Raw genomic sequence first — 23,594 nt, 5'->3', positions numbered from 1 at the left:
TTCACTATTGAAATTGGCTTAATTCTGCTGATGTTCATGGGACTTGGGCTGCTATTCCAAGCATCCTTCCCTTGGCAATTTCCTTCAAAATCAATGGGCCTGCCAATTAATTCTGTAGATTAAAACAAAGATGCATGCCAGCTAGATTGAGTAGTATGTGACATAGAAATTCATCTTACAGAGAGGGTTACAGCCCACAGCTTTCTAGAAGGGCACAATATCCAAGTTAATTTTATATTGCATGTATTTTGTTGCTATGGCTGTTGGCTATGCAAATAAAATTTATTGATTGATTGATTGATCCAAGTCATCACATTTGCCTAATAAAATACATGCAGAGTTCTTAACGAGGAATCTTGGCACAGAGTCTTTGCAGATGTTGCACTAATCAAGGTGGTCCAAGTGGAAAACAGCCCCTAATGCTAACAAGGCATAGTCTCTGGCAAGTTTGTTCGGAGATGTTTTGAAATTGTTGGCAAACACATTTATCTCCTTAACTATAAAAGACCCCCAAAAGCTTCACTTCTAGAGCATATGGGGCTCTTTCCAGTACAGCATTATGCATGACGATCTGGTCAATGCAAAAGTCTTCTGAGTATGTACAGGCAAAGACTGAGTCTTCAGCAAATAGAGTGGCAACAGTGGGAGGGGAGGGAATATAATGTAATTACTACTTGGGAAAGATTTATTCTATATCTGATTGGAAGAAGGAAATGTTATATCACAGTACAGCAAATACAATGCAAGACATGTGCATTCAGCTCTGAAAAGCATATTTTAACATGAACTTTCAAAAGTGTTGAGAACATTCATAAGGGTTCCATCTGCTCTGTGTTATTTGTGAAGCAAATTTGTTTTTGTTTTACAAACATGCCAAAATTCCAAGTGCAAAATATTAAATTTGATTTTAGAAACACCTCTCCCTTCTTGCATGCTTTTCATTCTTCAACATTAGTTCCCTTTTTTTTTAGCTTTGATACACATTATGTTTGATGTTTTTCTATTTTTAAAAAAACCTGTAGCACCTTCTTGTTGTTTAGTCATTTAGTTGTGTCCGACTCTTCGTTACTCCATGGACCAGAGCACGCCAGGCACTCCTGTCTTCCACTGCCTCCCGCAGTTCCGTCAGACTCATGTTGGTAGCTTCAAGAACACTGTCCAACCACCTTGTCCTCTGTCGTCCCCTTCTCCTAGTGCCCTCAATCTTTCCCAACATCAGGGTCTTTTCCAGGGAGTCTTCTCTTCTCATTAGGTGGCCAACGTATTGGAGCCTCAGCTTCAGCATCTGTCCTTCCAGTAAGCATTCACTGTAGCACCTTACCACTCATTATCTTCCCATTGTATTCCTTTGAACATCCTTCATTGATTGCTCAAGACCTGCCATCCACTGTCCATGCTGTAGCTCTTCTTTTTCTTTTGAAACATAGACTGCATGAATAATCTCTTTTTGATATTACTGTTAGCATAGAGCAGCCTTCCCTAAAGTAGTTTTTGACTCCAGCTTCCAGCAGCTCCAACTAGCATGGCCAGTAGTCAAAGATGATGGAAGCTGTAGTTCAGCAATACCTTGAGGGCAGACATCTTGTGGAAGTCTAGAGAAGTATTAGAGAATTGAATGGTGAATGGTTGTAACAGGTGAATGGATGTAATGATAGCCCCAGAATAGTTTAGAGAAGCAGATATATGGAGAGCTCCAGTTGCTATTATCTGGATGTGTGATTCCGAGGTACAATAATAAGAAAAATTCTGCCCTGGGGGAAAAGCAGTTTATCTAAGGCATGTATGCATTGCTTTGCTAATGCCATTTATTGTGTATCAGTTTTGAGCTTTTTAGTGGAGGTGTAATTCCACTATGTATTTAATAAATTAAATATAATGAAAATAAGCCATTTTAAAATAAAATGTACATGCTAGCCAATACTGGCTTTTCTTTCAGTTGTAAATATGAAAAAATGAAAAAAGCAGAGGAGGTTTAAGCACCACATCTGAAAGCAGCTGCTCCCTCACACTCTGCTCATGTGAACTTTGTTTACATGGTTCAGTTCAGGTTAACAATAGGCTTTTCTTGAGCTAAAGCCCAAGAGCCACAGTCTTTAGGGTCAATGGAATAACAATACCTGAATCCTTTGGCAGGGAGATTTATTTGAAGGACAGTGTTCAGAGATGGATTAACAGAGGGACTGAAAGACAGACAGACAGACAGACAGACAGACAGACAGACAGACAGACAGACAGACCAGATAAATCCAGTTCTGGTTGGATGCCTTTTTATTGACAATTGAGCATGTTACTTAAGCAAATTACCGGGAAATGGCACGTTGAGTGTGTGCTGGAGAAAGCGTTATGCCTACAAAAAACCCTCAGATTTCAAGTGTGGTATTTGAATATCCAAAGCTGCCTTGGGAACTTAACTTCATCTCTAGCGTACAAAAACATGCATTAAACTTGCTTTGTTGAACATTAATGTTGATCATTAGATGCCATGATTGACAAAGTCCCAAGTGAGGTTTTCAATGCCCCATCGACTGAGTTTCAGTTTCTGCAGTTTGATGACATTGATGGGGTGCTTGCGAGTATGTTCCCAACAATGTGCCCTTCAGATCCTCCCCTCGTGGCTGATTAAAGCTGTTGTGGGGAGAATGATTGGGTGGGTTCAGGTTATGCTGAACACATCTCTGTGGGGGAGGGCTTGCTGGCCACCTGAAGGAGGCAATAGTATGGCCACTTCTGGAAAAAAAAACCATACTGGACCCAATGGTATTTAACAACCACCACCCTGTTGCAAATGCAGTCGTACCTCCGCTTACGTATCCCTCTGGTTACGTAAACTTCAGGATACGTAAGCGGCAAACCCGGAAGTATATTTCTGGGTTTTTGTCACACACGCATGCGCAGAAGCAGTCTCTCTGGTTGCGAAAACCTTGGGATCCGGCTGGACCTCCGGAACGGATCCCGTCCGCAACCGGAGGTACCATTGTACCCTCTTGGGGGGCATAGTACATGAGAGGGCCATGGTCAAGCAGCTACTGGTGTTCCTGGAGGAAACTGGATATTCAAACCCATTCCAATCTGGTTCAGACCTGAATTTACAAACAAGTGGTACATAAATTATATGAAAATGAATAAAACAATTTAGAGTTTTTGAGCAAGGTGTCATCAGTATTCTGGTGATACCCAACTCTGGTTCTCTGTGACATCTGGTTGACCTAGTGTCTGGATGCAGTGGTAGGCTAGATACGGCCTAAAAAAACTAAGCCTGAATTCTACCAATGCGGAGGGTCTGTGGGTGACTGGTTCCTAAGTCTGGGAAGTGGGTAAGCTGCCTGCCCTGGATGCAGTCACACTCTCCTTGAAGAAGCATGAGTGCAGTTAGGGGCTGCTCCTGGATCCAGCTCTGTCACTGGAGGCTCAGGTGTCCTTGGTGACGAGGTGTGCCTTTTACTAACTTCACTTGGTAAGACAGCTGTGGCCACTCCTGGACTGGGATAGCTTGACCACAATTGTCCATGTGTTGGTAACCTCACAGTTGAATTACTGCAATGCACTCTATGTAGGGCTCCCCTTGGGGTTTGTCTGGAAGCTGCCCTAGCGCAGAATGTGACAGCTAGGTTGCTTGTGGGGGCAAACTACAGCCAGAATGGAACATCTTGCTTGCTTGCACTGGCTGCCATCTGTTACCAGGCCAGCTCCAATGTGTTGGTACTAACATATAAGGCCATATACAGCTCAGAACCAGATTACTTGAGAAAGTGCCTTATTCCTTATATACCCAGTAGATCCCTGTAGTCTGTGAAAGCTCATTCTGCAGTAACTCGAAGCAGGGTTCCTGTTCTGTGGAATAACACCCTTGTTGAAATAATGAGAGGCACCCACTTTCCGGAAACAAATGAAGACATTTTTGTCCCAACACATTTCCCCAGCTGGATAAATGGGTCTTTGCCAGATGTATCTATTTTGTATTGTTTATGTTTTGCTTTAAACGTATCAGTTGGTTTTGGGTTTTTTGCTGTTTTTATGTAGATGTTGATCAACAACTGAATAATAACAATGAGGAGGTTGGTGCAGAGAAATTACTCTGTTTCTTCTTGCTCCAACAGAAACTATGATACCAACCAAATTAATTATATGTATGCTCAATACGTGAAGAATACCATGGAGCCTCTTAACATTTCAGATATTCGCCAAGACAAAAGATTTCCTTGGACAGTAAGTAAATGTAAATCTAGATTTTGACCTTACCAATGGAAAATGCACGGCTTTTGTACATGCAGTTCAATTACAGAAGATTTTGTACGATGGCCCCTCTAGGGTCATTCTTGCATTAAAATAGTTTCAAGAGGCATAATCACATTAGCCCTCAACACCGGCTTCAGTCCCCACTCTGCAGATGTCTACATCTTTCATGGGACTGTACCTGTCTAGCCTGATGGCAATTGCTCCCTGTCTGGCCCATTTCCTGCCATTTTGTACATGGCCCAGGAAGGCAAAGCTCTGATATGATTTCAGTTACAAAGACTACTGCTCGCTGATGAGTTCAGAGCAGACCAGTTATGCACTGATTTGCTGTGTGATGGATCATGGACTAGACTTTTTGATAGCTATCCTTTGAATTGTTTAATGGATTGTTGTTTTTCAATAGATTGGCATTCTGTGTTTTTGCCTTACAATTAATTGTTTATTGCATTGCTCTGATTAGTACTCTGTTGTGGATTTGTTGTTTTTGCTGCCCCCCCCATTACTGTTACATTTTAACAGTTTCCATGTAATGCCTCAAACATTTTATATGGAATGTTATATGGAATATGAGATAACCAATGTGGTTAGGGTGTGGGATTAGTACTTGGGAAACCCAGGTTCAAATCCACACTGCCCTGTGTAAGTCACTGGGTGACCTTGGACCAATCACTATCTCTCAACTTAATGCAGCTCATTGATAAAACAGTGGTGTAAAGAACCACATGCATCATCATGAACAGCATGAGAATGTTGGTATATAAATGTAGGGAATAGACCCGGGGTAGGCAACCTAAGGCCCGTGGGCCGGATGCGGCCCAATCGCCTTCTCAATCTGGCTCGCGGATGGTTCGGGAATCAGCATGTTTTTACATGAGTAGAATGTGTCCTTTTATTTAAAATGCATCTCTGGGTTATTTGTGGGGCATAGGAATTTGTTCATTCCCCCCCCCCAAAAAAAATATAGTCCGGTACACCACATAGTCTGGGAGATGGTGGACCAGCCCATGGCTGAAAAAGGTTGCTGACCCCTGGAATAGACAGATGTGATTGACACTGGCAACTATTGACTAGTTTTGGTTTATCTTCTGGATGCTCCCCTTTCACTTTTACTGGGCTCCACAAATCTTTACTACTGTTGGTCTTCCAATACTGAGAGAGGCCCTACCCTTCCTTGCCAGTTAGCCATTTGTATATCTAGGGCTCTGTGTTTTGATTTTTTTTTTAAAAAAAAGCATTAGCAATTTTCTACTTAGAATCTATTTGTGTAGATTATGCTGTTTAAAAAACCAACAGTCTGGTACCTTGTGAAGGGGATAATTATAGGCCAGGTTTCCACCAGCTCCAGATGTTTTGGATTAAATACCCCTTCATCCCTGACCACTTACTCTGCTGGCTGGGCCTGGTGCACGTTGTAGTCCAAAACCTCCGAGGGACACCATTCTGGAGATGACTATTTTAGGGACTGCTGCTGTTTTTAAAGTTAGTTGCAAAATTGGTAAGTATTCCCATACAGTTCTTCTGAAAATTGTAATGTTGTGAATATTTGAGCATGAAGGTATCTATTATATAAGTACAGTTTATTACTATAGAGCAAGCCTGACAACGGCAGTCAAAAGTGCAAACGTGTTCGAGTACTAAATCATGGAGGAAATCTCAATGAAAATTTCACATTTGTGTTGATTTAGAATGTTGCTACTACTGTGCTACCAAAATCTGAGAGAAGTATGATCATAAATTATCATGCTTGTACAGTTTTATATATTACATGATTAATCTATAGCATTGGTGTCGACTGATAAAGTCAGTAAGGTTTGTTTCTTTTATTAACAGAATGAAAATGCAGATAGTAAAAACCAGAATATAGAAAGTTTGCTATGCACGCCAATTAAAAACGGAAAGAAGAATAAAGTAATAGGTACAATGTTTTTATTTTTTGTGTTTCATTTCATCCACTCTGTGTGATGTTTTGTGAGACTCGTGGTTCAGCAGGAGATAAAATATCCTATTGGAAGTCAATGATAGTTAACTTTCTAAGATGGATACTAAATTCTTCTTTGCCCCTAAATTGTCCCTAAATTCATTTATACAGTACTTCATAAAATGAATGCATGTCATGGTAGAATATTTGCACCCTGATCTGGAAATAAGTTCTATTATATTATTCAATGCACTTTACTCCCAGATAAGATGCTTTGCATGAGAGTGTTAGTGACAACACGTGTGTTTCCATGATTTCTGTAAGGTAGCAAAACGAAAAAGCACCGGGTTGTATCTTCTGGCCTTGTTTGCAAAGCTCTTCCTTTTTCAAATTGCAGTAAGTATTTCCTAAAAGGGATCTGGCCTTTAATATATTTGGACAGACCTTCCACTGCATCATGGAAAAGTTTTGGAAAACATTCTATTTAGAGAATGTTTCTTGAAAATATATAGTGAAGCATTCCTACTGTAATTCTCACACTCCATTACTCACAGACGTTTTAAATGTCATTGGTTGGAGCCATATGGGGAAGGGATCTTGTGTTTAAGGAAGTGCTGTTTTATGCTTCATGCTACAGTGTTCCATGAGAAAAATGAAGCAATCATTCCACTTGCTCAAGAGCTTGTATTACCTTCAGCATAAGACAAACTACTACTGTATATCGTGCTTTTTATTTATTTATTTTATTGCATTTATATCTTACCCTTCGTCAAGTTCATGATCCAAGGGCTGGTAACATAAGATTCTCAATAAAATTGTAGCCAACAAAAACAGCTTAATTAAAATTACCAGACACCTGTTATTAAAATACAGCAGCAAACAACACCAAGGTATACCCAGTTCCACTTCTTGCAAATCCACGCGGAACTGGTTTATTCCTAACCAGTCAAAAGATAGACAATATTGGTGATGAGCAGAGTTCCCCAACCAAGGTGCCACCACAGAAAAGGTCCTTTCTAAAGTTCCTGCATAATGAGCTTGCATAAGAAGAAGGGCTTCTACAGATTTCAGAGTGCAGGCAGGCTGATATATGAAGAGGCACTCCTTCAAATATCTGGGTCCTCAGTCATTGAGGGCTTTATAAGTCAAGAGCAACAAATTGAATTTGGCTAAGTAGCATGTAATAAGCAGCCAGTGCAAACTCTTCAGAATTGGTGTGATATGTGCTCGCCCCATACAAGCTCTCGGGGTCCTGGCAACCTCTAGAGCCTTTTAAACGAGGGTGGGGCACTACTGTTTTCCACCCCGTGGTGCTCTGATGAAGGGTGGTGTGTGTGTGTGTGTGTGTGTGTGTGTGTGTGTGTCTAAGCAAGCAAGCTGTTTGAATGGTTGAATTTCTTGTGAGGCTGAATCTACAGCAGAGATTGAAAACCTACAGTCACCCAGAAGTTGACCATATTGGCTGGTGGAACCCAACAGGTTCTGGAGGGCCACAGCTTCCCCAGCTGTGATCAACATTTCCCTGCATCAGTCATCAGCACAGATTATTCTCTTGCAGAACCTCCCAGCTAGGCTGCTCTTTGGGCAAAGGGGTTATATCTGAACCATTATTAAGAAACGAAGCCTTGAGACCTACTCAAATGCAGCACATGGTCTGAGGACTCATGGACCCCCTATGTTGTCTTTGTAGTTAATTTGATAAACAATCTGGTCCTTTTTCTCGTAAGAAAGGGCAAGCTCTGTCTGTGTACCAGTAACCTGACATTCATTACAGTTCTCTTGGCATGCTTACAAAAATCTAATTAGTTTGTAAAGGACAAGTTGTCTTTAGGGATTACATCAAACTCAAGGACTATTAATAATAGAAGTTAAGAGGGAAATTGAGATGAAAACTTGGGAAGGAGAGAAAGGGATATATGTGGTTCCAGGGATGGGGAAGAACAAGCCCCGTCACCTTGCTGCCGCCAGTGCCAGTTCCCCATGAGACCAGAATCCATTCCTTCAGTCCCCAGTGGGCTTTGTTGACTCTGCTGCACTTCTGCAAAAAACAAAAAACAAAAAAAACCCTACTGAATAGAAATACATGTATATTCTGGATCTAAATCTGCATTAGTGGAATGCAAAATCTGAGTTCAGAATATGTAAGGACCAGTGGATGAAGGGTAGGACACACAGGCTCAGCTCACATGATCAAATCTGGCTTCATAAAGCCAGGATATTGATTAGCTTCAGACATTCTCACACAACCCCTTTGTCTTGCTTCACTCCATTGTGTGGGGGAAGAACTGAAGAAGCCACAGTAAATCACTGTTTCCCTTTCTGCACAAGCCGTGAACCACGGTTAATGGCATCCATAAGCCAAGATTTGGAAGCCAACTTTACAACATTTTAAACTTGACTTCTGATTAGACTGCTTGACTGCTCATAGTTCCTGGTTCTCATGCAATGGGAGGCTGAGGTTAACTGCAGATTTCTCATTTGCTTCCCTTCTCATGTGAAAGGAGATGTGAAACAAGAGCTGTGGGTGGATCAAGTTCATGTGTCGCTTGATTATATGAATGCAACTATATTTTCTGGGTTACTAATAATAATAATGTTGAAACACTGGACTAGAAAGTTTAAATTGTCAGACCTCTGTTTCTATGGATAAAGAAAGCTTGTTAGTTTTCCTTTCTATCAATTGAGGTATGGTTAAAAAAAATTGTGTGTGTGTGTTGTGTGTGTGTGTGTGTGTGTGTGTGTGTGTGTGTGTGTGTGTATATATATATATATATATATATATATATATATATATATATATATTAACATTTCCTTTTTCTAAATGATCTAGGAGTCTGTCAACTTGCAAATAAGATGGAAGAAAATTCAGGCAAAATAAAGGCTTTCAACAGAAATGACGAACAGTTTCTGGAAGCTTTTGTCATCTTCTGCGGCTTGGGTATCCAGAACACACAGATGTATGAAACTGTGGAAAGAGCCATGGCAAAGCAGATGGTGACATTAGAGGTGAGGCTAAATCAAGGCAGCCTTTATGTAACTCACAGCTGCTTCTTTACTCAAACTCCCTTGCTGAGTTTAAGGCAAGCCAAACTTGGCTCAGTGCTCAGCGCAGGGTCGCTCTCCTTTTTATTTACGGTTTGCTTCTGCATTTCCACGTGCTTGCATGACACGTGGCAGATTATTGCATATTAAGTGCTAACCTGAGATTTAGCAGTGGACACAAACATAGCCTTCCCTGAACATATTGCATGCTGGTAACTGACGTTGATGGTTTATCATATTGCATAGAAAAAGGACATGGCTCTGGGCACTAGGACGTCCTCTTCTTCTCTGAGGTTTTCTGTGATGACTTTGGCTGAGCCCTTCAAACAAACCAATAGCTGGAGCAACAGCAAGATTACTGTAGGCTTCCTCTAACTTCATCAAACCATATCAAATATGAACGTCATCTAGTCCTAGCCTTTGAATTGGTTACTGTTAGTTTTAATTGCCGTGGCATGAAAGGAGAGCCCGGTAGGAGATCCAGGTTCACAGTTATCTCCTTCCAAAGTAACCTAGGAAGTCAGATGTTGTAGACTTTGGATCCACTTGCATCCACAGAGTAAACAGAGCCTCTGCAATATTTCTAAAATGCAGATTCTGCCATCAATTCAGTTCTGAAGGGAAAGCTCTCATGCAAATCTTTGTTTAGGTGCACTGCTTGCATTAACTTATAGCAGTGCGCTCTTGATTAAAGTTCTTTGTGCAAATTAGTTTGGACAGCTATGTGTGTCGCGCATTACAGACCCAGGTAACATAACCTTTTAAGGGAGAAAGAAAGATTCTCATGGGCAAATTGCTATAGGCTGAGGTTATAATTTTAATTGCACATGAGTTAAACGTGAGTCCAAAGCAAACACTGAGGTTCTTCTCTCCTTCCCTCACACTCCTGAATAATAAGTTTGAATTTGTTCATTAAATGAAAAATATTTTCTCCTAGGCTGACAAAACTTCTGCCAAGTTTTTCCTGAAACAGAATTTCTTTTATGCCTGTGTTACAAACCCGTTGGCGGGGGAGCGGATTTATTATGACAACCTTGTCAAGTTTATAATTATAGCCATGTTGTAAGCTATTTGTCTTTCATATAGGGGCAGGGAAGCTTTTCAAATCCCCCCCTTTTTATAAAAGGAAAGAGTTCTTTGCTCACTTAAGGCCAACAACGTGATATATATTTTTCCATGCCTTGCTGCCCTCAGGAGTCCTCCATGCTGGGCAGAACTGGTAAACTGCTCATACCAGGATCCATCCTGCGTGGATGTGCAGGAAACAAAGTACAAAAGCTATTAATGTTAAAGTTCAGAAGGGATGAATCCTAACCTCCTGAAACTCCTGGAAACAGATATGGATTGGGCAGAGGTGTTCCTCAACCCAGCTCTGCTGGTAGGCAACTCTGCTGGCACGGAAGCATTCTCCATAAAGAGAATGGGACTTGGGCAGCTACACTAGGCTGCATACTGTGGTAGCTAGTGGTAGGCAGCATAAGACAGTGGATTCTGGCAGTGGATTCAGTGGCTCCTCTCCTGTGCTGGTCATCCTGGATCCAGGTGGATTAGTGCTGCCTGGTGCTCAGAGGCCAGAACCTTGCTTTTTAACTGGTGGTGTTCCCAAACATGCCAGCGAGCATCTCTCCCACCATGAAAGCCATCTACCAAAAAAGCACTGACACTTGGGCAGCTATTGCAAGTAGCAGGCATACAATAGCCAGCATAAGCCCCTGAGCGACGGGGAAGAGTAGGACTGGCAATGGATCCACTGGACCTTAAGCTATCTGCACGAAGGTTACTAGGGGAGCACTCCCAACCCCCTGGTTTAAACTCCTGGAGGAGGGTTAGGCTTGAGCAGAGCCTCTGTTTGGCTTTGGTGGCAGGCAGTTCTGCTGCCATGCATCTGCCCAAAGCACTGGCAATTGGACAGCTACAGCAATAGTTGGCATACTGCGTAGCCGGCATAAGCCCCCCCAAACAAGGGGAAGAGGAGGACAGGCAAGGGATTCAGTAGATCCTAAGCCTACATATTGCCTGCTGAGAGTCCCAGTTCAGGCACCTCTGCTGTACCAGCCTGCAGTTGCTGAAGCAAATAAAGGAGAGAAAAACTCCCTCCCTCTTGCCCTTCTGTCTTGGCCAGTGCAAGTGGTAGGGTTTCGCATGTGGAATTAGCTCTGCCGCTCTGTTCATTCCTGCTGCTCCCGACCAGGAGGCAGGTTTGTTGTGCCCAGAAATGTTGAGAGTTTGGGTGTTTTGGCAATATAAATTCAGGAAATTTGGCTGTGTAACCAGTGGAGGCCGAAAATGCAACCATTTCCCAATTCCTCCTAATAATGAAACATTATTTAAATTTTCAGACTGCTTTAACTTGCTTTAAAATCATCCTGCTTATGAAGGAACCTAGTTGGTAGAGATGTCATGCTAAATCATAGATGAGACAAGCAGTGGAAGGGAGGGAGAATTTGTGCTGGAGAGCAGAAGGATGGTACATTCCCAAAGCTGGCTCTCAGACCTTCAATCATGGTTTGCTGGGTTCCAGCAGATATCTGCACCGCAGTAATCCTCTGGAATAATTCAGAGGCCCCCAGGAATGTGTACACAGTAGCCCATTACTTTGCTTTTATTGGTAAATCACTAATGGGAATCACAAATCACTATATTAACGCTGTCAGTTTAGCTATTGCTGGGAGGTTATGCAGAGAATTCTGGATGCCAGAGGAAAGAGTGCTTTGAGAATTTAAATAGCTAATTTATTAGTATTAGTGTAGATTTTTGCTTGCTTTTTATTAGTGTATGTGTGCATATGCACCTATATAGAGAGCATTTTATATGTGCTTCATTTCTTTTCCCTAAAGGTCCTTTCTTATCATGCTTCAGCTGCTGAAGAAGAAACAAGGGAACTTCAGGTAACAGCGGTAATGTCATTTTCCCTTCTATTATATATGTGGTGATGATCTGGGGATTGCAAAGGCTGGTAGAACTACAGGATTCGGGAACCTGAAGGCTATTAGAAGACAGAAATGTGTCATTTTCTACCACCTTGGCCTATAGCATGAGATATGCAGATCTTCTAGAGGGATGATAAAAGAGAAAGCTAGGATTAAGCTCGCAGTTCTGCTTGGGACCTGGCAAAACACAGCTCATCTTTCTGCCCTTTCTAGGTTTAGCTAGGAGTGGCTAAATCTTTAAATTACAGGCTAGCTTGGGTTCTCATTGTTGAAATCTTAAAATGAGTCCTCCATATTTCCACATTGGTTGGGATTTATTCATTTTTTTTAAGCCATCAAATTGATCTTCCCCTTAGTGCAAATTTCTCCTAATACGCACACATTCGTACACAGCTTTGCCAATTATATACATTTCCCAAGCAATTTCTACTAATGTAATGTATTTTTGTATGCTATTTCATTTCCCCCCGCTTTGATATAAATTTTATTAAACAAATTTAGCAAAACAAGTTGTCAATCAATATAATCAATTACATTTCCCCCCCTTTTTTATTCACTCCCCTCTCTTCCTCCCCCTCTCCCTCAAGACTTCTCTCAGCTCCCCTCTCTGATTTGTTAATACATATTATTTTCTGCATGTTATAAATTTGTACATATCATTACTTTATCTGTCATGTGTTCTACCAATAAATTTGTGAATGTTTATTCAAAACCTGCCAAGGAATCCAGATCCTTTTGTTGTCTTTTAAAGTAATTTGTGAAAAGTTCCCATTCTTCCTTAAAGTCACAGCCATCCATATCTGTTATCATGCCCTTCCAAATCCAATGCTTCTTCCTTTTCCAGTTTTATCCAGTCCCTGATCCAAACCAAACATGTAGCGTCGTAGTACAGTTTAAGTTCTAGCATATTTTTGTATGCTATTTCCAGTAATCTTCATTGTTTTCTGCATACGTTACCCCAGAAATTTTATACACTTTGCTTGGCTGGAGAACTGCATTGCCAAATTTGAAATTTTTTTGAAGAGTAGCTGTGTTTTCAGTTCTCGTTTCAGAAAGTGTGGATTAGATAGGTTCACCTTTCAATGTGAGCTGAATTGAATTAATACTTCCTACCCCAGTCTTCTGCACTACTGTCTGAGCCTCAAACACAGCAAGATTGCTGCTTAGGCTATACTCCCTCTATTAATCAGCACCAGTTTGTGGATGAATAGAAACATTTGGCAAGAATTTTATTGGGAGCACAAAATAGTAGTACCTTTGAGTTTCATGTTAGAATATCTAATTCATGCTTACGGATCTATCAAATTGTTGTTCACTTCTGTAGGATAAACATTTTCCAACTGAAATGTGATATTTCCAAAGGAGCACTGTAAATCAGTGGCAGGGCCAGGAACACAGGCCTGGTCTGTTTATTTCCTACTCTGCTGCTTTGTTCATGGTGGAGCCATCGACTGGGCAAAGGACCTGCCTTGAATTCCATAAGAAATAATTCTATTCATCTGACATTAACTTGGACTCAAACTCTGCTTTAGTCTACTGCATAGCAACTGCATGTGGGAGAGATGCAAAGTGTTACATAACCAAATGTCTTCAGTTCATGCACAATCATTAAAACCAGTCATGCTGCTTTTATGGGCATTTTTAGGTGTAGAGATTACAGTGTCTGGATTTTTTTAAAAATCTTAAATTCCGCACATATGGACACAGTTTCAATGCTAGCTTATTGTGATCTTTATCAGTGGCGGAACTTCATGCTCGGGCACCGGGGGGGCGGTGAGCAGGCGGCGGGGCTGGTGCGCATCCCAGGAATAGGGCGTGCCACCCACAGAGGCATGGCACACGTTCTGGGGGTGGGGCACGCCGCCTGTGGGGGCGTGACACCCAGCATTGGTGGGGTGCAGCGGCGACGGAACCCCACCGGGATCGCACTACCGGGGGCGGTGCGCTCCCCCTGCACTCCTCTTCCTCCGCCAGTGATCTTTATGAGAAAAACATAAGCCAGAGGCCAGATTTTTTTTAAAAAATCAGCAAACCATTTCATAGCCTAAATTAGAAAAAGAAACCCACAAAATTATGGATCTTTTCCTGCAAAATGGCTTTACAGTACATTGGGAGGAGCAGAGCAGAGCCACAGATATGTTCTCCAGACACCCACCTTGCTTCAGCTTACCTGGGGCAAGGTGGTTGTGAGGTTCACATGCACATCAACAGAGCCAGTCTAGCAGCCCCATGGCACCCAGACCTCAGTGATGCCCTGCCCTGATCATGAGTAATGCAAGATTTCTTCCACAGAACTAGAAACAGGTTTGTTTTTTTGACAGTTTAAATTGTATCTTCCTAAACCAAACTGTATTTGTGATTGCAAAGGTGCCCCCCCCCCCATATATATATGTGTGTGTGTGTGTATATCAGCCTGTGTTTCTACCTACTGATGCCTGGCTGAGGTATTTGGAAGTCACGTAGTTATCAAGTTCACAAAGTTCATTTACTTGGATGAAAACAAGAGATTCTAGCACAAGGTTTTTCCCATGCTAGTGCTTAGTTATATTTGGTAACAAATATTTGCTTTTTAGGCACATCAGGACTTTGACTCAGAGCGTAGATTTTTCAACTAGCATGTTTCAGATGTATACCTTAAGCTCAGATTTAGTAACAAACATTAGTCATCCAGTTTATAAAAAGAACAGCCGCGTGTTTGCTTTTTTTTACAAAGGCTTCCATGCATGCAAACAGGATAGCGTGCCCTCCCCTTCTGAAACATATACTTTCCTGCAGTTAGAATTCTACGTGTGTTGAGTGTTGCACTGAATGTAGGAACTTTGTATTTTGCTCTGTTAGGATCAAATTATGCTACAGTAAAATTTACTCTTATATACCTTTTTTCAGTCCAGAAGTGTGTACAACTTATGAATACTTATATATATAAGTTCATAAGCATATCATAAGCTCACCTCAGATTGCCAGTCCTAATTATTTCCCCTCCGTTATCAAAGGCTTTTCAGGCCTTGCTCATATCCAGCTGTGTAAGTAGAAGGCTGCTCATTCAGTGGGATTTTACCTAGCCACAGCAACTCTAAAAGCTCAGCAACTGTGAGCTGTTTTTGTCTTAAAAACAAATTTCTGGGCTGAGCATGTGCTCAGAGTCAGCCTGCTTGCTATTTAATTCTCAGAGTATGTTGCCTATCCCATAGCCATTATTTTGTACCTGTCCCCTACTGATGGATCCCAGGGTTCCAGTAAAAAAAGCCAAAGTGTATTCTGGAATCCTCCTGCACCTGCTATATACTAAGACTGTGTTCCAACAACACTTTATTCTATCTCTCCAATGTTCCTTAACTGTTAATTTTCACGTTTTATGTGATCTTTCACCCAATGGTCACTTTGGCCAGGCAGGCTGCGGCAGATAGAAGGTCACAAATTTCCTATTCCTGCTTTATCCAGAGACTTTTACTTCTGAGCATGTTGCTCTTCTCTTACTAAGGTTGTGCCGGAGGGAAATGGCTTATTAATGTACGGAATAGAACTACTGATAATTGGAAGGTGGTGCAACATTTGGCAAACTGGTGTTGGGGGTGTCATCAGTGTCTTGTGCAATGGACGACAACCTTCATTTTATTGCAATTGGAGGATTACAGCCTGATATTGTGCTTTATTTATTATTACTACTACTAGTAGTACTACTACTATTATCATATTGAAAGAAGCTTTAATTCCATGTTACTTTATTGTTCTCTCAATTTTTCCCTTCTGTTTCATTTAAGGCTGCTGTTGTACCATCTGCGCAATCTCTCAAGCTCACCGACTTCTACTTCAGTGACTTTGAGCTGTCAGATATGGAAACCTCCCTGTGTACAATTCGGATGTTCACTGATCTTAACCTTGTGCAGAATTTCCAAATGAAACACGAGGTGAGAACCTTGTGGTGTATGGAGCATGACCATTTATGCATCACACATTTTCTACATCATAACATTCTTCAACGTAAACATGCACACAAAAGATTGGGTATATAAATTGAATAATAAGTTTTAAAGCATCTGTTGGAAAAGCAAATATCATCATGACTAAGGCGGCATTGGTCCAGTTTTCAGTAGATTGGTCTTCTTGGTAATAAAACATCCCCACATTTGGTGACAGCAGTTGAGTAGGAATGTTTGCTCTTAATCATACTTTAAGTTCACCAGAATAGCTGCATACAAGTGCTTGTACCTGTGTGCTACAGATTCCTTTCTGTTGATGAATTCCTATCCCTTTCTGTTGACGGATTCCTTCCTGTTGATGGGTGATGACACTTTGACCAAATGCAAAATGTGTTTATCTTTCTGAAGATTACACAGATAAATGCAGAGACTGAGCAGTACATGTTATACCTGTGAAACATGGTTTTACAACCTGTTCCAAAACTCTAGGAATTTTAACTGCATTCAGTCTTGGACAAAGTGTTTATTATTTGTTTGGTTTTGTAATAGCTTGTCCTTCTACCCAAAGGAGCCCAGGGCAGCAAACATATCTGTGATGATGAATACAATTAAAAATAAAATGAAAACATATATAAAAACTATTGAAAGCCTCTAAGCACAATATAACTCTTAAAACAAATTTAAAAACAGATGGAACCTAACCATGTATCTCGAGAGGCCTTCAGCAAGCTGCAATAGAGTGTCTTCAATACATTCTTCAAGTTATCAACCATGTAAAATGTCTTCCACAAGGGTTGAAAATAGATCGCTGTTTGCTGCCGCTTAAGAATGGCTCTCATGGTAATTAGAACCATATAAGGAATCAGAGACTTTCAGCATCTGGCTAGCCCAGTCTTGCCTGTCTTCACCACCATTTTCATCTTTGGGTAACAATGTATGTTTTGAAAGACTTTTGATTTTACTTTGCAACTCCCTTCAGAAAGCCCCAGAGTTCAAGTGACGAAATATGTTCCCAAGACAACAAAAATGGTATAACTCCCCACCCCCACCTCCCGCTTCTCTTGTTCTTTTGGGTTAAAATATATCTGTTTCCAATTCAGTTCTATCAAGCCTGTGAGGAAGCCAGATGGGAAATGTGCTGGAGTGCTGATAAATGAAATTTTGTGCTCTTGTCAGTGAAAACAGTGGAATATATTGTACTTTTAACTGGATTTTGTGTGTGTGTGTGTGTGTGTGTGTGTGGTTGTTTTTTTAAGGTCCTTTGCAGATGGATTTTGAGCGTGAGGAAAAATTACCGGAAAAACGTTGCGTATCATAATTGGAGGCATGCTTTCAACACTGCCCAGTGCATGTTTGCTGCTTTGAAGTCAGGGAAAATCCAGGTATGCTTGGATTTATTTGCATGGAATACACACACACACACACACACACACACACACACCCATACACACACACACACACACACACACACACACACACATCTATATTGCAACAAGTATATATTATGCTCACAAATCCTATTCCTTTCTACCAAAATTCGTGTGTCAATCTTGGGGCCCATATGCATTCAGAGATTCCACATTCAGGTTCTGCTTCCAGCAAGGCTCTTCTCGGGTAAAGGAAATGTTGTGTGGGGGGTGGGTGGGTACAATTGTATTGTTTCCTTTTAATTATTATCACCAGAGAGTTTCCAGAAGGTGTGGGAAATCAAGATACATGTATAATGCATTGTCAAATCCAGGGGTTTTTTTTAAGCAAACGTAGAAATATATTCTCCTGCATTTCATGTTGCATTCAGAGCAAGCTTACAGACGTTGAGGTGCTTTCTTTGCTGATCGCAGCACTGAGCCATGACCTGGACCACAGAGGTGTGAACAACTCTTACATACAGAGGTGAGTAAAGGGGGGTTTAAAAGACAGGAGATTGGGTTTTTAAGGGGTTGTTTATTTGAAGCATTTTTTTATCATGTTCTTCAGCCAAAAAAAAAAAAGTCTCCCAGAGCAGCTTACAAATGACATTGATAGTACAGTCCTTGCCCTCGCATGCAATCTTACAATCTTAAAGACATGACACTAAAGGAAAAGCAAGGAGGAGGGAGGAGGAAGAATGAAAAATTGGTCACTACTTCTAGGTTCCAGTGTTTTTCCAGCTGGAATGTGGTTAACAAGGCAGCGCAGTGGTTTCCCCATAGTTTTTGTACATGACTGCTGCATTTGGAGCTTTCTCTCAAAAGGTGTTATATGGTGGTAGGAATAATGTCCCATATTTAACTAACCTGGCCTGCTAGCGGAGTTGCAAAGGCTCCTGCTAGTGCAATGGTGGGGTCTTCACTCTTTCCGCCACACATCTCCCCCAGATCCACTCTGGTAGGTCAGGAGAACCCTCAAAACATTGTGCAGGATAGGAAACAGGGGACTGGTCTGTCTGGCAAGCAGACATGCTTGCACTGATGGAACAGTCAGAAGAGAGAAACATTGAATCCTTTCAAAAAAATTCCATTCAAAATAGTCCCTAGAATGTAGGTGAAATTCAGCTCTTTGTTCTGTTCTCTCTTTCCCACTTCTCTTCTTTTTTCACAAACATCCAGCAACCTGCAGATTTGCAGTGGCCTGAACCAGTTGGCTATTTTTTGCTTTATTTGTTTAAGAACGAATTTTTTCTTGGGGGTGGGGGTGGGGGGTGGAAATGCATCATCCCCATTCCAAAAAACGTCCTGGGAAAATGTTGCTGACAATGGAGCCTGATGTCCATGAACACCACAAAACAAGAGAGCATTACGTTTCCATAACATTCCCTTTTCAGACTAAAAATGGTTCTAGGGATTTTTTTTTAATCCCTCAGGCTAGTGGAGGATAGATTAAAATGGGGATTAATGTTGTTCTTTGTGTGTAGTTGGAAGCAGGGAGGCTCGGGGCACTTGAGTTGAGATTATTTTCTTGGAAGTGAGTTGTGCTTTTCTTATAATAACAAAATAACCAGAAAGCTGTAAATCATGTTAAGCAAAAGCTATATGAAATGCACTCCCCACCCCACGACCACCCGCAAGATCCATTTGAAGAAATAGGAGCATGGGAAACTGCCTTATACCAAGCCCACTCACTGGTCCATCTCACTCAGTATTGTCCTCACTGATTTGTAGAAGGGTTTCAAATAGGGTGTGTTTTTTCCCAGCCCTACCTCGAGATGCAGGGGGACTGAAGCTGGGACCCTCTGCATGCAAAGCAGAGGCTTTACCACTGAACTACAAACCTTCCCAAAGGCACAGACTCTAATGCAGTGGAGATTCATGCTGGCGGGTGGGGAGAATGATTTTTGCTAATGCTCCCTTTACCCTATAGGCCCCAGTGCCACATCCCACACAGTTCCCCACCACCACCCCAATCCTCTGGAGAAGATTTTTAAGGGCTGTGAAAACCCTCTTGAATGCATGTAGGCTAGAAACGGGAAGGAAGCAGGAGCACAAATGCAATACCCACCTTTGGTATACCTGTGCATAGCAGCTCCACTCGAGGGGGATCTGCATGGACAAGGTTCCAGGTTCAATCCCCAGCATCTACAGGAAGCCATAGGAAAGACCACTGCCTGAAACCACTGCCAGCCAAGGCTGAGCTAGATGGACCAGTGGCCTGACTCCACATAAGGTCGCCTCCTAGGTTCAGGCCTTGCTGCATTGAAAAAGATGGTCTGAAGGGAAGTTCTAAGCATGCTCATTCTAATCATGCACACCTGATTAAAGTTAGTGGGAAGAGAGAATCAGTGAAGACTGCCTTACCTGCTTCTCCCCAGAAGCCCCTGCTGGATTGCACCCATAAAGCTTCCCTTACCACCTTCCCCCGGAAACATATGAAGAATTGTGCTTATTGGATCAGGTCCATCGAATCCAGCATTCTTTTTACAGGAAGGGTCAGGCAGGTGCCCCTAAGAAGCTCCCAATAAGGGTGTGGTTGACACATAGCCATGTCTGGGCCATAGCATGTAAGGGAACAGCCTCTTAGATAACAAGGGAACCTCCATGTGTTATCATAGCTAATCCATTTTTGGTAAGTAGGTCCTCTGTGGGTTGTCCGAATACTTAAAACAATAAAATTTCAGTGGCTGCCGCCACCACATTTTGGAGCAATGAATTCTGTATATTGCCTGTTGGACCCAAGACTCCTGGCAGAGGGACAGGGTCCTGGCAATCTCAAATTTCTGATTGGCTACCAAGGACAGACAAAATTTGTGGACCTCATGAGTGAGTAGGTTTTTGTATTCTTTCAAAAAGCTACAAACCTGGTTGACCACTGCAGACCAGTCATGGGGGGTGGGGAATAAATATCTCTCTCCCATAGACCTTTCCAAAACCCTATCCACCTTCATAGAAAAATCCTATCTTTGCCCAGTCACTGTCGCATGTGCCAGTTAAATATGATGTGTGCCCCCTGTTCTCCCTTTTCAGAAGTGAACACCCCCTTGCCCAGCTGTATTGCCACTCAATCATGGAACATCACCATTTTGATCAGTGCCTGATGATCCTGAACACCCCGGTAAATGATTTTCTTGTCATGTGTGTGCTGGAGGGAAACCTTGCCCAATTCACTTTTATTTTTAGTTTTGGATGGGTTCCTAGCATTATGCATTCTTAAGTTTTTTTTATTCCTTTTTGGGACAAGAACGAAAAGGCAGCCCTTCTAAGTGCCACCCAGCTTTTCTTGATAAGCTTATATAAGCGCCGTTGCTCATTTCAGTTTCAGTACCTATTGCCTTGGCACCAAAGCATTATTAATCTAGTTAATATTTCTGCGGAGCAATCACTGCTGTTATACTTAGCATCAAGTTCTGTTGGAAGGTGCACAGAGTAATTCCAGGAGGGATGCCCATCAGATATTGCTTCCTCCAATGGTCCATACCCATGGGATGTTACTTCCTCCAATGGTCTTCAAAAAGTATTGCAAAACCAAAAAACTCTTAAAGTTTAAACTTAGCCTGTGCATCAACCGAACAACTAAGCAAACATATTTTAACTGGCAGTGTAAATCCTCCTCTTCAAGGTATTTTATGTATATTTTCTTAGGTGTCTATATCCTAAATCTGAAACAAAAGAGCACTGCTTACTGCCTCATCCCGTAGTCTGCATTACACACCGTTCATTTATTTCATATTATTATTATTATTATTATTATTATTATTATTATTATTATTCCTTCTCCTGCTACTACCCTGCCCAATGGGCCACTGAATGCCAACTACAGTGGTACCTCAGGTTACAGACGCTTCAGGTTACAGACTCCGCTAACCCAGAAATAGTACCTTGGGTTAAGAACTTTGCTTCAGGATGAGAACAGAAATCGTGCAGCGGCGGCACAGCAGCAGCGGGAGGCCCCATTAGCTAAAGTGGTACCTCAGGTTAAGAACAGTTTCAGGTTAAGAACGGACCTCCAGAATGAATTAAGTTCTTAACCTGAGGTACCACTGTAGTATCTAGCAACACTTTGCAGGCTACCAAGGGATCAGATTGCCTGTTCTTTTTCATTTTAGGTGTGTATTGTTTCTTGTAGATAAGAAACAAGTTTTTTGCAAGGCCAAGAAAATAGACAGATTTCTCAAAGAAGAAACCATGTTTCCTTCTTAGAGTCTAATGGGGATCTCCTTCCCATGCCACTTTCCCAGGGTAGGTTTGAAGGCACATGAGGCCTTTAGATGCTGCAACTGAGGTGGTCTGGCTCTGCTCAGCTGCCTGTATGGGACATCTTCTGGAAGCCACATGTATGCTACTTTGGGTTCCATGATGGGAAGGAAAGTGGGATATAAATCTCAGAAAAGCAATTAATTAATTAAAAGCCTGGTGAGGTGGAGTTTTGGAGGGGGGTTGCCTTTCCATGTGCTACCTTGCTCGCAAGAAAATATAGCAGTGTGTCAAATCTACAGAACAAAAGAGAACGGGGCCCAGTTCTCATTGGTGCAAGACTTTTTAATGCAGCTCTATGTGTTTCAGAGTGGAGCAACTGGGGTGGGGGGAGGAAGTTTGCCAGTTCTTAAAATCTGGACAACAAAATTGTGGAGACTGACAAATTAGTGAAATGTTCTATGTGTAATCACAAGCACTGGTTTGTTGTTGTTTCTTTTTGTGTGTGTGAAGGGCAACCAGATTCTCAGCGGCCTTTCTGTTGAGGAATACAAGGCTACCTTGAAAATGATCAAACAAGCTATTCTGGCCACAGATCTTGCACTGTACATTAAGTAAGTTGCTTTAGCGTTATTGCAAACAGCTGCTGTTCTTGGAAAAGTCATAATTCACCTGTGGAACATTTTCTTTCTCTCATTCTTTCCTTTAGATCAGGCATCCCCAAACTCAGCCCTCCAGATGTTTTGGGACTACAACTCCCATCATCCCCGACCACTGGTCCTGTTAGCTAGGGATGATGGGGGTTGTAGTCCCAAAACATCTGGAGGGCCGAGTTTGGGGGTGCCTGCTTTAGATTATCCTTTTTAATGTAAAAGCGTAGAATGCCTTTCTTTTAAGGTTGTTTATAAACAATTATTATCTTATAATTCTTTCAGGAGAAGAGGAGAGTTTTTTGACCTTCTGAGAAAGAAACAGTTTAATCTGGAAGACCCTTATCAAAAGGAGCTATTTTTGTAAGTGAGGCCATCTTTGTGCAAATATAGTATCCAGCTTCTGTATGATTTTGTTGTGTTAGCCTAGGCCAGCTGTCACAGAACTTTAGCTTCATTGAATGCTTGGGTTGGGCTGCAAGAGAACAGAAAGAACTTTCTTGATGAATGGTGGTGAGCAACCGGTTTCTAATGCTTATGTAAACCTTCCATGCAATTTCTAAACAGGGTAAAACAGCCTTGACAGAATACCATATTGTTCCTTTGCAATACAGGCATTGTCCTGAAGCACTGAACTGTTAAAGTCAGTACTCCTAAGGTTATTTATTCTGCATGAGAAAGGTCAGGCTAAAGTTGTAGTAGCTCTGCCTGCAATAATGGAGTCATCACCAGTGCCATGTAACCCTGTCTTGATGGAATTGCATGTAAAAGGAGGAAACAATTCTGCATGTGACCAAACTATGTGACATCTTTGCCACTTGCTCAGCTCACCTCATCAGTGTACAGTGAGTTCTGTAAACTTTTCAACTTGTTTTGCTGCTTGTTAATACTCAAGTGAATTGAAGAGCAGAGCCACCATTTATGGCCATGCTGAATAAAAATTTGCCTATTCTGCACCTGGCCGCATGCAGAGGTTGTGTGAAATGCATAGATTTAGTTTCAAAACATTGATACTCCATGACTCCTTAAGGCCATTGCATTCTCAGTGAGACAGGGATTTAAAACAGCCCATCGTCAGCAGCACTGGGGTTATTTTTTGTACTGGAAAGTGATTGGAATATCCTGTTCTAGTGATAAAGCCATAACAAAGATTGGATTTTGTGTTGGCAATCCTAGTCTAGAATTACATCAGAGGAGGAACTATATAATCATATATATTAGTAGTGACCTCAGGTGTTGAATTATGAATGGTATGTAAAAAATAAATAAATCTTTAAACACCAACATGTTTG

General features: G+C 41.6%; 1 protein-coding gene across 11 annotated transcripts in view; it reads left to right on the top strand.

Moving 5' to 3' along the window:
* Positions 1 to 23,594, top strand: part of PDE5A (phosphodiesterase 5A) — a 91,466-nt gene that overhangs the window by 57,178 nt on the left and 10,694 nt on the right. For 9 of the 11 annotated variants that reach the window (XM_035111541.2, XM_035111539.2, XM_035111538.2 and 6 more), the window contains exons 8-17: positions 4,098 to 4,206; positions 6,067 to 6,151; positions 8,985 to 9,160; positions 12,034 to 12,093; positions 15,888 to 16,034; positions 17,303 to 17,428; positions 17,845 to 17,939; positions 20,486 to 20,573; positions 22,166 to 22,266; positions 22,588 to 22,665. In XM_035111541.2, coding sequence (XP_034967432.1) covers positions 4,098 to 4,206; positions 6,067 to 6,151; positions 8,985 to 9,160; positions 12,034 to 12,093; positions 15,888 to 16,034; positions 17,303 to 17,428; positions 17,845 to 17,939; positions 20,486 to 20,573; positions 22,166 to 22,266; positions 22,588 to 22,665 — 1,065 coding nt within the window. The remainder of the gene's footprint in view (positions 1 to 4,097; positions 4,207 to 6,066; positions 6,152 to 8,984; positions 9,161 to 12,033; positions 12,094 to 15,887; positions 16,035 to 17,302; positions 17,429 to 17,844; positions 17,940 to 20,485; positions 20,574 to 22,165; positions 22,267 to 22,587; positions 22,666 to 23,594) is intronic. The other 2 variants (XM_060278567.1, XM_035111537.2) reach the window with 1 other exon arrangement.

This window comes from Zootoca vivipara, chromosome 9 (genome assembly GCF_963506605.1).
Source record: "Zootoca vivipara chromosome 9, rZooViv1.1, whole genome shotgun sequence".
Classification (NCBI taxonomy): Eukaryota; Metazoa; Chordata; class Lepidosauria; order Squamata; family Lacertidae; genus Zootoca; species Zootoca vivipara.
The sequence above is the reverse complement of the archived record's forward strand: the minus strand, read 5'-3'. Positions and strand labels throughout refer to the sequence as shown.